Source organism: Meriones unguiculatus, chromosome 20 (assembly GCF_030254825.1).
Source record: "Meriones unguiculatus strain TT.TT164.6M chromosome 20, Bangor_MerUng_6.1, whole genome shotgun sequence".
NCBI lineage: Eukaryota > Metazoa > Chordata > Mammalia > Rodentia > Muridae > Meriones > Meriones unguiculatus.
The window spans coordinates 64,474,298-64,487,865 of NC_083367.1; the positions used below are offsets into that span (position 1 = coordinate 64,474,298).

General features: G+C 47.4%; 1 protein-coding gene across 1 annotated transcript in view; it reads right to left on the reverse strand.

Moving 5' to 3' along the window:
* Arid1b (AT-rich interaction domain 1B) overlaps positions 1–13,568 on the reverse strand; it is a 350,803-nt gene that overhangs the window by 59,554 nt on the left and 277,681 nt on the right. Inside the window, 1 exon segment of the mRNA XM_021649052.2 lies at positions 5,930–6,109. Within this exon segment, the coding sequence (XP_021504727.1) occupies positions 5,930–6,109 (180 nt within the window).

A 13,568-nucleotide genomic window follows, 5' to 3' on the forward strand; every position in this document is an offset into this window, starting at 1 on the left:
TGCTGATAAAAACCTCTCTGTATTTATAACAACAAAAACAGATATATTTAAAAAAGAAAACCACAAAACTCCTCTTTCCAGTCGGACCTACCATACAATCCTCTTTGGGTCACAGATCAAGTAATTAAGGAGACCACAAATGGAGGTTCAAAACTAAAGTCAACTGATCTTACTAAATCCTACTACTGGAGGGAATAATGGTTGTGCTTTGCACCGGAACACAAAGCGCCTGCTTTTCTCAGGTCTTACACTCATTCTGCACTGTTTGTTACTACAGTATCACTTTCAACCTTAGGAGGCTTTTTTTCTCTTCTGCATGTGTTAATAACAGTTCTGAAAAAAAAAAAAAAAAAACAAACAAAAACTACTTAGTAATGCAAGCTCAATACATAAAATATAGAAATGGCAAAGCATTAGCCTTACACAGCATACGATGTCTCTTAGACACTTCAGAGGCCAACACACACACACACACACACACACACACACACACACACACACACGGCAGGCAGCTTCACTTGAGGTAGTTTCCTCTCCTTAGCAACAGTCATTCAAAAACTCTTAAACGCCAGGCCCTGTGCCAGCTGCTGCGCATCCAGCTTTGAACAGAGACAGAGAGCGGATGTGGGCCAATGAAGGAACAGAGACCACGTGCCCTGGGGATGAGAACTAGGAACTAGGAAACACATGAAATTGTGACATCTACAGCGTGGTGTGCGACACGAAGGGGACTGAGTTGCTGCTTCTCCTGGAACTTCAGAGAAACACCAAGGGTGACATCTGATGCAGCCCCTGAAACACCTGGGGGCAACCAGGTACCAGACTGATGTCAGGGCAAATGTGGTCTCCAGGTGGCCTTCAGAAAGCTGCTTGTTGCTTCACCCGGGGTCAGGGCCAATGCATGACAGGTGACCCTTCAAAGCGCGGCTGCTTGGGGTGAACATTTCACAACAGGAATGTCTGCTGAATGCCTGACAAAGCGTAGTGAGTACAGGAAGAAGACAAACATCTTTTCCACCGTCAGTTCGGAACCGGTGAGCAGTCAGGATGGCACTGCATTATGTGCCTACCTGATGTCCAGACCCAAGTGTATTCCTCAGAGGTGACCGGAGAGTAGGCAGTGACATGAAAGACAGTATAAAGACTGCTACCCCAAGCTATAGCCAACCTGGTATAAAGCGGCATGTTCCCCAACAAAAGACAAGGGCACCGAGAGGAAGACACCCGTGTGCCACATACTGTGGGAGCTTCTTGCCTTTCTTGCGCCCAGGGGGCTGCACCAGGCACGAGGAACAGGGGGTGCAGTAGGAGGTACCTGCTGAAGGCAGCAAGGGGCAGCCTTGAGCTGCTCCCCTGGCTGCAGCCTCTGGAATCCTCCTGAAAGGCTCCTGGGGATGTTCTTAGTGACCAACACTGCTGGCTCTCTTTACAGAGAGAAACCAGGAGCTTCGTAGAAGGCAAATGTCGAGTTGCTTTATGTAGTTTTCATTTTAAGTTAATCTGCACTGCAAATTCCCAATTTTTAGAATTTGATCAAATCATGATGATGAGCAGTCTCACAAAATCATGCTTAAATTCTATAATATGCAGGCTAAATATGGGCATCCAAATACAGCTAGCTTATACTAGCCACTTTGGTGACACAATGATCTAATTCAGTTTTGTCCTTGGTATTAGTAAGATTGAGGGTTAGAAATTCCTTTAATTGAAAACAAAATGGTTAGAATGTGGAATGAATCCTTTTTGCCCATAGTGTCAAAGGTTAGTGCAGCAAGCATCTTACCATTGTGTCAGGGGGAGATGAAGGGAGGGGCATGAAGGAAAGGCCAACTCTCTGCAAGGCTAACTAGGCTTTTGCCAGTCTCCAGCAGAGATGGGGGTGGGGGGCTGGGTGCACCCCTCCTCTGGGAAGGCGGGATACACTGACTCTTCAGACCGAGATGGGACTTTTAAGAATGGAGCTGGCAGCCCTGGGTCACTGTGACACTGGGCGCCCATGTGGGACTCTCAAATGGTTAGCAGGCTGAGAGCTACTGACATTTACACCTCGTGTCCCTGGAACTGAAATAGTTGTAAAATTACCATGCAATTCACAGTCCTAGAGCAGCACATACTCCAACTGAATAGCATTTGAAATTCGCTTTGGCTGAATTTGTGAGAAAAGAAGGAAAATCTAAGATGAAGAGGGTGTCTCACTGCTTTAAAGAAAGCCCCTTAAGCCTTCCTGAAAACACTTTTCCCAAAGTAACTGGAGATTCAACTCTTTGGACAGTGCAACAGCTTGTTCAGCCGCCATTTGGTGGTCTGTGTGGACTCTGGCCGCTCTTACATGAGAGGCATCTGGTGAAAACCTAGTCTCGGAATGACTGTTACCAGCTCAGTGCTGCTCATTACAGTAGGCCCGACCCTTGGTTTTGGCAGTTATGGACATTTGTTGTTGTTGTTTTTTTTTTAAAAAAAAAAAAAAGAAAAAAGAAAGAAAGAAACTGAGGATGGTCAGTGCAGTATGCTTTTCTAGGGAAGACACAGCTAAGTAAAAGGCGATGAGGATTAAACTGATTTCTGTCTTCTTTCCCCCAAATTCATCATTAATAATTAATGTTAATTACATAATTCCTTTCTATTTGCAGAAGCGAGTCCCCGAGGCCCTCTCTCCTTGTAAACACTTAGCAAGGGTTGTTATTACATGTGCTTGCTTGAAGGTAGCAAAGTGCTATTTCATAAAATATGCTGTAATTAAACACTTTCACACATTTAGCTTGGTTTCATCTTATTTGTATACTAATAATTCAATTTTATAGCATCATGATGTAGTTCTAATGCCCATTCTCTTCTGTACCTCACAGGAATTATCCTCCTAATCTCCTTATTTCTTCTTCACTGTGGGTTTTAAATTTTAATTAATTGATTTTTTTTTTTTTTTTTTTTTTTGAGTCAGAGATTCACTTTGTGGCCTGGGCTAAAACTTGCAGCAATCCTCCTGCCTCGGCTCCCAAATGTGGGGTTACAGCTATGACTCACCATGGTTGGCAGGGTCCTAACTATTCCTGGTACTTTTCCATTCCTAAAGTTCCAAGATGCTCTTCTCGGAGGCAGGCAGTGAGTCTTTCATCTCCCCACCACTCATGGGATGAATGCAAAGTGAGGACAGAACCTGACTGAAATCCAGGGTGTGGGGCAGCTGGTGGCCAGAGTGGACTCTGCAATCTGTCACTTTGGGTTTGAAGCCTGTTCCTGCCTGTGGGGACAGAGGGTACCCAGGTCAGGCTGTTGAGGCCTACGCAGCCTCAAATCATGGTTGAACTGGCTCTGCCTCCTGAGTGTTGGGATTATAGGCATGAGCCACCACATCTGGTCCCGGCTTCTTTGGCATTATATCTGACAATAAAACGGGATTAGCCAAAGAAGCTGTATAATGTCTTCCCCCAAGATGCTTTACAATAACCCCAGAAGAAAGGCATTGTGTTAACAGAGGGGTGGCACTGATGGCCTATCTTTTACAGCAGTGTCTTTCTTACTGCAACCTTTCTAAGAAGTCACTAGTCAACTATCTTACTGGTAATTTGAATACTTATAAGGAAGAAGGGGAAAATCCCTCATTGGGGGGTCTCTTCATAACAGGGATTCCATGGAGGAACATGTCAGTCCATACTCCTGTGCCATTTCCTACCCCTTAGTGCCTGCTGAGACAAGACAGGGGCCTGAGACTTGAACATGGGCAGGGCCTGGACATTGATTTTAAGCTCACTACTGCCAGTATGGCACTTTAGGAGGGGCCATTGCTCAAGGTGGATGGTGGTGTTGATGCCACACAGGAACAAGACAAGGTCAGAGGGCCTCCTGAGATGGAGGGGCTTGGCAGAGGGCCCCTTATACACATGTGCCAGGTGTGGGAACACCATCCTTGCTTCAGATGTCAGCTTGTACCAATAAACCCACCAAATGCCTTCCTGACGACACAACCCCACTGTTTGCAGGGATCCAGTGGCTGTGTTATGGAAAAGCTGCTGGACCAGAAGCAGCATACTTCTAAGGTGATATAAAAACAAAGTCGTTCTGGGGGAGAAGGAAGTCACAGGAAGAGCTCATGCCTTCTAAGACGCAGTACAGTTTGTATGAGGATTTCCCTGGCTCAGTGCTCTTAAATGAGGGATAGTCCAACACAATGATTTACAGAAACTGAGGGAAGTACTTAAAAAAAAAAAAAAAAAAACAAACAAAAACCAAAAACCAAAAACCAAAAACCAAAACCAAAACCAAAACCAAAACCAAAACCAAAACCAAACATTCCTCAGCAATGACCTTCCTGATCTCAACTCCTAGAGCAGAGCTTACAGAGTATGCACAGTTACTTCCCACGGAGTCACAAGCACTGAGCTCATGTGCGAAGCCTGCAGGAAGCCCGCATGGTTTGAGGTCAAGGCAGACACCCTCAGGGGCCTTAGTTTTGAGAACAGGGCTACGGCCTTGTCTAACTACAGGTCAGGAAAGGCCCACATGTTCTGCACATACACAATTTACAAATACTTGTCCAAACATCTTTCCATTATCACCAAGGAGCCCAGCTTTGGCTGTGAAGAACGCACTCAGGCCTGGTGAGGGGGCAGGCACGTGGGTGCCCACAGGGGGCTGATGCGAGCCCACCTCAGTGCAGCTACAGGCTGTGCTGCTTATCACCCCTAGGCTTAGCATGGAAGACTTCATGACATGCTGTCAATTCCGTCATGCCAAACCCTAGGCTCTGTCCATCTTGCCCATAAACACATGAACAAAGCAGGAAGGACCACTTAGAGAGGGTTACTGGGGTATACTAAGACTTCTCTAGCCACAGAAGCATTTGAAAAGTAAGCACAATAAAGCACAATGATGTAAAGACTCTACCACACCGATGGCTCTGAGCACACCTAAATCCTTTAGAGATACAGCTGCGAAATATGACACTACCATTTCACCGCTTTCAAACCGAGAAGGACAAGCCACTGAAAAAGCCAGGGTCTCCAGGGCCTCCAAGGACACTTGCTGATCCCCAGAAATCCTCAAGGGTTGGCTGGCCAGCCTCCAGGACCCTCAGCTTGTTTACAGATACAGACCTCACCAAGACCCAGGCTTCCTATGCGCAGGTCCACCTCTGGCTGTGGGTCAAAGCAATTAGACACTTGTCTTAACTCAGAATGTTCCTGGCATTCTCAGATGTGAGGACTTCCAGCCATTATGCCAGGTGATATCAGTCCTCCTAAACTATCCATTAATGTCTGATTTAGGCACACACAAAATAATGCAGGCACAATACTTTAAAGGTCTTACTACCAAAAGTGACTTCAAAATACACCTATCAGTTTTAAAGCCTTGAAAACAGGGGTCTGCATGGACTTGACTTCTGGGAGCAGATGTGGGAGTGGTGTGTGGGGGTGCGGCTCTGTGTATATCCCACTCCTGTCTCACTTCTGCCTCAGAGCTGCGTCCATACCAGGCTGTGTTTCTATGAGGATGTGAGGGTCAGGGCAGTGGGCACTGTGCATCTGCGGTAGTGCCCGAGGGAAGACCAGGCCCAGGACTGCAGATAGTCTGCTGAGGAGGGAGCTCGGGGTTCTAGGGGAATTCTGGTGTGTGGGGGTTGTAATGGAAGCAGGACACTTGAATGGCCACACAAATCAGAGATTTCTGAGGACGTGGCTGTGCCTTTCTGCACCAGCATTTGGAGCTACAATGCAGGATGGATGGAGTCTACTCCTTAATTAGGGCCACACACATGGAAGGGAGCACTCAGCACTGAGGACAGTGGCTGTCTCCTACCGCTGTGGGTTCACACTAACCTCATCATTTGCCATAGCATTGTAACGTATGTTTATACCATTAAAACCCTGATGAGCATGTGAAGAAAATCCCTACTACCCACCACCATGCATTTGAGCATGTTTTGCTTCGTTACCTTGGGGTCCATACTGGCTCATTTGTGGGCCGTAAGTGCCACTTGAGTTGCTCTGCTGAAAGTTACTGAGTCCGGGATGCATCTGGCCCCCAGGAGAAGGGTGAGGTGACATTGATGGTCCTGTTTGCTGAGGTCCGTACTGAGACATCTGAGGGTTTCTCTGTGTGCCCGCCATGAAGCCTACATGGGAAGCAAACAGAAGGATAGAAAGGCTTATGATTTCTGCATACACAAAAGTGCCCATGGGATTGTGTGCAAGGCAGATACAGAGGCTTGGCACTACCAAATTTCCTTAAAGAAACACCCAAAGACATCTCAAACCCAGGGCGGAGGACCTGGAAAGGTGCCATGGGGACACCTTGGTCTTAACAACAGAAGTTGGTAGCCCCGATCAAAGGAAATTCACAGGAAATAAGAGATGGTGCAGTCAGCACGAGACCACCTTTGCAGATGAGCCCCAAAGATACAACAATCAGAGCGAGGCAGCTGGCACTCATGCTGGGCCGGGCATGTATGTTCTCTGTGCAGGACAGGCCACCTTCTTCCCTTGCACCCTCAGCTGCCTTCCTCTGTCCACAGCGCCCCTGTGGGGATCCCAGCCCATTGTGCTCAGTCACCTCCAGCTGAGTTCCCAACCTTCACCCTTGAGTCTGCACTGCCAGTCACAGTCCCTGCCCTTTGTGTGACATCATCATAGGCCCAGAAGCTTCTGTTAGAAATTCTCTTCTTCCTCTCCGTCTTGATCTTGAGGACTCCTGAGATACACCTTGCATGGCTCCTCTCTTCAGTCCCATTTCTGCAGCACTCACTCCTAGTTCTGGTCTAACGACTTGCAAGCCCCCTCCTCTTACTCTTTACTACCAAGCTTCAGGATTTACCTTTCAGGACTAATACAAGGGTATTGGAACAATTCCTTCATGAGCATAAAGTCTTTAGCAGCTTTCCACCGTACCCAGGCCTAGAATATGTGGTCTTCTGGTGGCCTCTCACACTGACCCTATACCTCAGCTTCTCCCCCTTTGCTGCAGTGTCCACCACTGGCCTTCTCGTCCTTCCTAGAAGATGTCAAGCACCGGCCTTCAACCAAGCCTCATTCTCTCCTGTGCCTACTCTGCAGATGTTTCTTCCTGTGTTGGTCCTTCTACTGCTGCCCTGGCTGCCCAACCTCAGGCCGAACCAGCTCTGCCACAGGTCCCTCCGGTGCTTTCGCAGTCCTATATTTGCTTATATCACTATTATTTGCACATGTGTAATCACATGTGTATGGGTGTACCTGTCCGCACATGCAGGGCTGAAGCTGGCACTGGTCGTCTGTCTCCCTCAGTATTTACTGAGGCAGTCTCCACTCCAACTTGCCTGTTTGTCCCAAGGACCCATCCTCTGCCTCCTGGATACAGAGGTTAGAAGCAGCTGTCAGATCGACATCCAGGCATGTCTCCGTGCTTAGGTGGAAAGCAGCTAGGAGCCATTTCTCCAGCCCTTACAATTTTTAGCTTGCTTATTCCTTCTCTTACTCACTAAGAAGCACCACAAAAAGCAAGGATCATGACTCAGTCAACACTTTAGCCTAAGTGTCTTGCAGAATGGATGCATCCAAACCTTTTTGTGAGAGTCTCCCTAGGTATGCTGGACCTCCCTGGACAGTCTCCACCCTGTGTGCTCCTGTTCCCAGCTCCCATGTGCTGGGATGGGCAGCATCCAACCAAAATTCCCCTTTGAAAATCTGGATGGACATCTGAGACACTGCAGAGCGTAACACAGCAGGGGCTTGATAAATAGGTTTTTAAATGCACCAGGAAAACATGTATGTAAATTGTGCAGAAATGCAGTGTAGGAAACAGTCACTTGATTTGCTTAGGCTGACACAAGTCTGAAGAGCAAGAGTGTTGGGTGAGAATGCTCATGTTTCTCAGTGGAGGGTCTGGTTGGGAGAGGCAGGTGTTCGTGCTCAGAGCTGGGCCCATGCAGCTGCATGGGAAGGCAGGCCTGCATGAGGCAGGGTAAGCCCGGGAGAGCAAAGCTACCAGGTGACAGAGAGTGTGCTTTACATTTCCTAACAAAATGAGATCTTTTAATATGGCTCCTACCTATAGAGACATATCATGAAAGCAAGGAGAGCTATTTTTTACTACCCTAGTTAATTTATTTATAAAGAGAAATCTTATGAAATCAGGCTCAATTGGCAGCTTCTAGAAAAAAAAGTCATAGAAAATGATTGCTTTGCCAATCTGAAAACAAACAGGAATCAGAGTGCTAAAATGACTATAAATGATTCCGTCTGCAGAGGTTGCACGGAACAGTAGCCGAGCTTTCCTAGGGAATTCTCGAGGTTTTCAGCCAGACTCCCGTTAATAAAAATTTCAATTCCAAGGTGATTGTGCGCGACAGCTTTCCTCCTGGCTGGTCAGGACAGCAGCACCGGCCCTTTAGCATCCCACTGCCCGTCCACTGTGAAGGACTCTCGCTTGTGCTGCGGCACAGCCACACTTGTGTAGCGGCTGGAACATGGCCTAGGGCTGGAAGTTGGTCTCAGAGGTCCTACGAATGCTAACCCTTGCAAGTCACTTCATTCCTGGGTATTTACTCCACCCATAAAACTATGCGTGTCAGCTGGAAATTCATTCAAACCACCCAGGTTATCATTTGCCTTTTATAGAAAACAAACTGTGTTGGAGGGCTTACAAGAAGGCTGAGTGTGAACCCAAATCCCAAGGACATGACAGCATCAAATCCCGCGACTGACAAAGTTCTATGCAGTGTGGCACCGACAGCCCCTGTAGACATTCCTATCGGAAAGGCAGTTCTCTCTGTAGCCTCTTAGGAAATGTTCAGATTACAAGGAGTTCCTTTTCTTTTCTATGGCCTCACGGAGGATGTGACAAGCATTCTCCCAAGCCACACACCCAGCCCAGGAAAACTTGCAGTCTCGCTTTCTAGTTTCTGGAGGAGCCACTCCTTTGCCTGCGTCCCCCAACTTCTCTCTCAGCAATCACCAACTGGCTGAACTGGGCCAGGGAAGAAGCTCTGGTTCCAGAGCCTTGTTGGAGAGGCAGGTGTGCTGAAGGCACATTCACGGGAACTGAGGCCCACATTCAGGTAGGCCCAGTTGCCTCCTGTTAAAATGAAGATTCCTGAGCTACACTCCTGTTTCCTAAGACTTCCATTTTTTAAATAATACTTTTTAAGATTTATTTATTAATTCATTATGCATTCAGTATTCTGTCTGCATGGCAGAAGAGGGCATCAGATTTCATTATAGATGGTTGTGAGCCACCATGTGGTTGCTGGGAATTGAACTCAGGACCTCTGGAAAAGCAGCCAGCAGTCCTGCTCTTAACCTCTGAGCCATTTCTCCAGCCCCCAAGACTCCCAATTTTTTAAGTAGTTATGAGATACTGACATAATCTTGTAAAAAGCCTGGTGAAAAGTGAGATGGAAGTTGCTTGAAAAAGAGGTATTTCTACTCTGTCTAAATATAGAAATAACACATACATGTTTATTAATTTTTTTTCTCAGTTGTGAATTAGGGACAATTTTATTTGCCTCATAAGGGTGCTGTGAGTGAAAAAAAAATGCCATCATAAAAAGACTTAGCACTGTCAGCTTACAAGAAAGAATACTGACAGTAATGTGCCTGTCCTCAGCAGGAGAGGTAGCCTGGGTCAGAGCAGACGGCTGAGAGTTGGTGCCGGTGGGTGTCTGGGTCAGCTGTGTAAACACCAAACGGTTTCTTCAGCTTTGGCTTCCCCCTTCTCACCTTAACAGGCTGAAGCTTGAAAGGGGGCCAGATGTCAGATCAAGTCAGTTCTTTAGCTCTCTCTCTTCCTCTCGCTCTCTCTCCCCTCTCTCTGTTTTTTGAGACAGTTTCTTCTGTTTAGCCCTGGCTGCCCTGGAACTCGCTCTGTTGATCAGGCTGGCTTTGAATTCAGAGATCTGTCTGCCTCGGCCTACTGAATGATTAAAGGTGTGCACCACCACTGCCTAGCTCCTAGTTAGCTTTTTATCATTCTAGTCAGACATTTTCTTTCCTGCACAGGGGTGGGGGAAGGCTGGTGGTGGACTCAGTATGTCTACAGTTTCCATAAGTATTTCTCTGGACTCAGTACTTTGTTTTGTTACTATTTTATTCTCATTTTATTGAAGGAAATGGGCATAATAAATTCTACCCCCTCAAAGGAAAAAAAAAGTCAAATTTCAATAAAAATGTTTCCGCCTATTTGCGGTGTTAATGCCTATATTTTGCTTGTAGCAAGTTAAGTATGGAATGGCTGTTTGTGACAGTTGGAGAAAAGGAAACCTGACAGCTGAGAGAATGTAGCTGCACTTATACAAGGTGTGAAGTGTCACTAGTTAGAAGCCAAACTTTCTAGCAAGGGAATCTTAGAGTACAGGATGAACTGCCTCTACACTGAGTCACTGCATGTGGTAAAGAATTGCACATCCCAACCAATTATCTAGCAGGAAAAATTCAAACTTGGGACAAAGCACTAGATTAGGTAATTATTTGTAAAACACAGAACAGTGATTCTTAGAAACTCCATATGAAGATATAAGTTACAAATTTCATACACATGTGTGAAGGATTTTCACACATACACAAGTGCATTCTCACACTGCAAATGAATACAGGACAATTTCTGACATGGAAACCATGTGCCTTACGAAGAAGTCTGAGCGGCGTTGGTCCCCTCTGGGCAGGCCAGGAGAGATGCACACTCTCTGATCTGCCCATGAGCTCCGGAGGGAAGAGGGGAGGCACGGATCATTCTAAGAGTCAAGTTAAGCAAAGCCTACACTAAAGTACGTTTCTCACGAGCTCCAGGGACGCCGGGCAAGGTCTCACTGTTGCCTTACAATAGTGCCTTATGAAGCCATGAACCCTCTATTCCTTGTGCGAGTTCCAAACTAAAACACCAAGCTGGTGTCTAAGGTTTGTGACAATGTTACACAAATCTACCTGATGCCCCATCAATTCTAGTTTTCATCAACTATAGGGAAAAAAAAAGTTTTAAAGGAAAAGGTGAGATCCTTACACTTCCAGACTTTAAAATTTGACTGAATAGAAAATAAAACCTAAAGGGGAAACGTGATGAACTGTAATGCCATTTGAAGCTCTCCCCCTTTAATGTGTGCTTTGGTGTGCAAGTGGGCGTGTGAATGTGTAATGTGTGGGGAGGCTGAGACTGGTCACCTGCCCTAGTCACGGACGCAGGTTTCTCAGTCAGACTCAGGATTCGCCAATATGGCTGTACTCACTGGCCAGGCTTTTCGGGGAGTCCCTGTTTCTACACTTTCAGGCTGGAAGCACAGACAGGACACTACTCATCTGGCAATTATGTGGGCTCTGGGGATCTAAACTCTGGCCCTCCACTTGCACAGCAAGCCCCTGAGCCACCGGGCCTCTATCTCCTGCCCCTTTAACTTCATGTAACTTAGCTAACAATGACTTTATTAAGTGTCACTTAATAGCTCATTAAGTGCTGGGTCCTGGGCAGCCTCCTGGGTGCTAGAAGAGAAGTTGAGTTGCATAGTGTCCACTCGAAAGGAACTTTCCCTGGGGTGGGAGAGACACCCACAGACGACTCAGAAGGGAACAGGGAAAGGAGTGTAGTGAGGGCAGGGCAGCTGCTGTGGGCACTGGGAAAGAGGCCTTTCCTCACAGTCCTACTGAGCTGGGTGGAAGGGCAAACCGGACTGAGTTTTCCGACTCTGGAGTGACCTGAGCGCCCTTACAACCATGGCCACCCCTTGCTGGCTTTTCTCTATGAACAAGGGAACTTCAGTTGTGTAAAGGCTGGTGCTCTCAGGTACACTCTCACCTGTCTTCTCACACTTCTTTAGGGACCAGTTATAGTTCACAGACTGTCCACTCACTCCTGATTGCTCCACGGAACAAGCGAGTATAGGCTTGTGAGCCCAGCATACACACCTTTGCACCTAAGCCCCTGCTCTGCTCCCACAGCATTTGCCTTCTGTCACTCAGGTGCTTTCTAGTCACCTGGCAAAAGATTCAAGACTAGGTCTCATGTTCTAGGCAAGATGCTGCTCTTTGCCATCTCATGAGCACCCTTTCAGTGGAGATGGCCTCTTAGTAGCTCATTTAAGTTTCAAAACAAAACACTGAAGACAGTGGCTTGCCAAGCTTCCTTTGCTACTTACGGACTTACACAACACACAGCTTATACCATCACTGATGCGTACTTGGGAGTGTGTCCATGTGATTTGTTTATTCATGTACCATCTATCACACACACACACACACACACACACACACACACACACACACACACACTATTATGTGCAACTGGCAGCCAGATGGGAAGAGAAGCCCACCAGGGGAGGCACAGTGAGATAAAGAAGCTCCGCTTAGTGTCCTCCACTGAGCACACTGAGCCCAACATTCCTGTACCTTCATGGACTCCTACCCTCATGCTCCCACCTGCCACCATCCTTGGGCTTGCAGGAGACTATGCGCTTCACATGCTTGGCCAGAAGCACGCATGGCCGCTGGCCCGGAGCAGGCAGCATGCTGACAAGGCGATTGGTTCCTGTACCTGGCTGTCTCCCAGACTGCCCAGGCAGTGTCAGGAGTGTGCCTGCAGTAAATGAAGGGGCAGCTCCATTCAGAGCCCGAGTATAAAAGCAGGAGGATAAAAATGATTGTCCATTTCTCATCTTGTGTTCAGAGAATCCTTTCTGAGGGAAGACAGACTCAAGGAAAGGCTGGCAGGAAAAGGAGCAACTGACAGGAAAGGAGCACTGAGTACTGAGCAGGGCAGGAAGCAGGGCTATTCCTACCACCTAAACAGCCTCCAACTGTATCTCTCTGCCCATCTCCACCGCAGCTGTAGTCACAAAGACCCAAGGCCAGAAAAGCCAGGCCAGAATGTGGAGTTACCAAACAGGAGTTAGTGACGATTGCACCTCACTTACCTGAGGAAATAGAATGTGGAGTTCACACACGCACACAGAAAAGGCTCAGTGAGAGTTAGCTCTCATTCAGGTATTTATAATAACCCACCATTACCTCCTGCAGAGAGACCCCACATTTGCAAACTCATCTCCTTGCCAGCTTCTCCTACAAACTACTGACCAGTGAAGGCAAGCCCCTCTATGCCCCTGGAAGCGGTGACGCGCCCCAGGTGGAATGCCATTCCCAAGCCTGTGTAGCCCGCAGTCTGAACCCTCGCTAGGCTGTATGCGGCTCTGGGGCTGTCTGCTGAGTTTTCTTTCAGAGTCAGCAGAGCTCAGAGGTGCAGCTCAGAGGTGCGATGCCTTGTTACTTTACTCTCCTTGAAATAGCACAAACCCCTTCCAAATGGTTGGTTCTAGAAATGACTGGCAGGCCACGATACGTGGGTCAGTCAAGCTAAGCCCACCAGTGTCAGGCCACCCTACCATCGGCTCCAGTTCTCCCCAGCTCTGGCAGCCTACGACTCATGCAGACAGGGGAAGGGGAGAATTAGCATGAATAATTCCTGTCAAGAGCCTGAACAGACTCGCGGGTAAAGAGTACAGACCGCAATTCTGCTGACCTCAGGACCTCAAGCTCCAGTGGCCTGATAACCATTAACATAACAGATAAACGATCCATTGCAGTTTTCTATAGGTGCAATGACCAAGGACTTCCCAGTGTTTT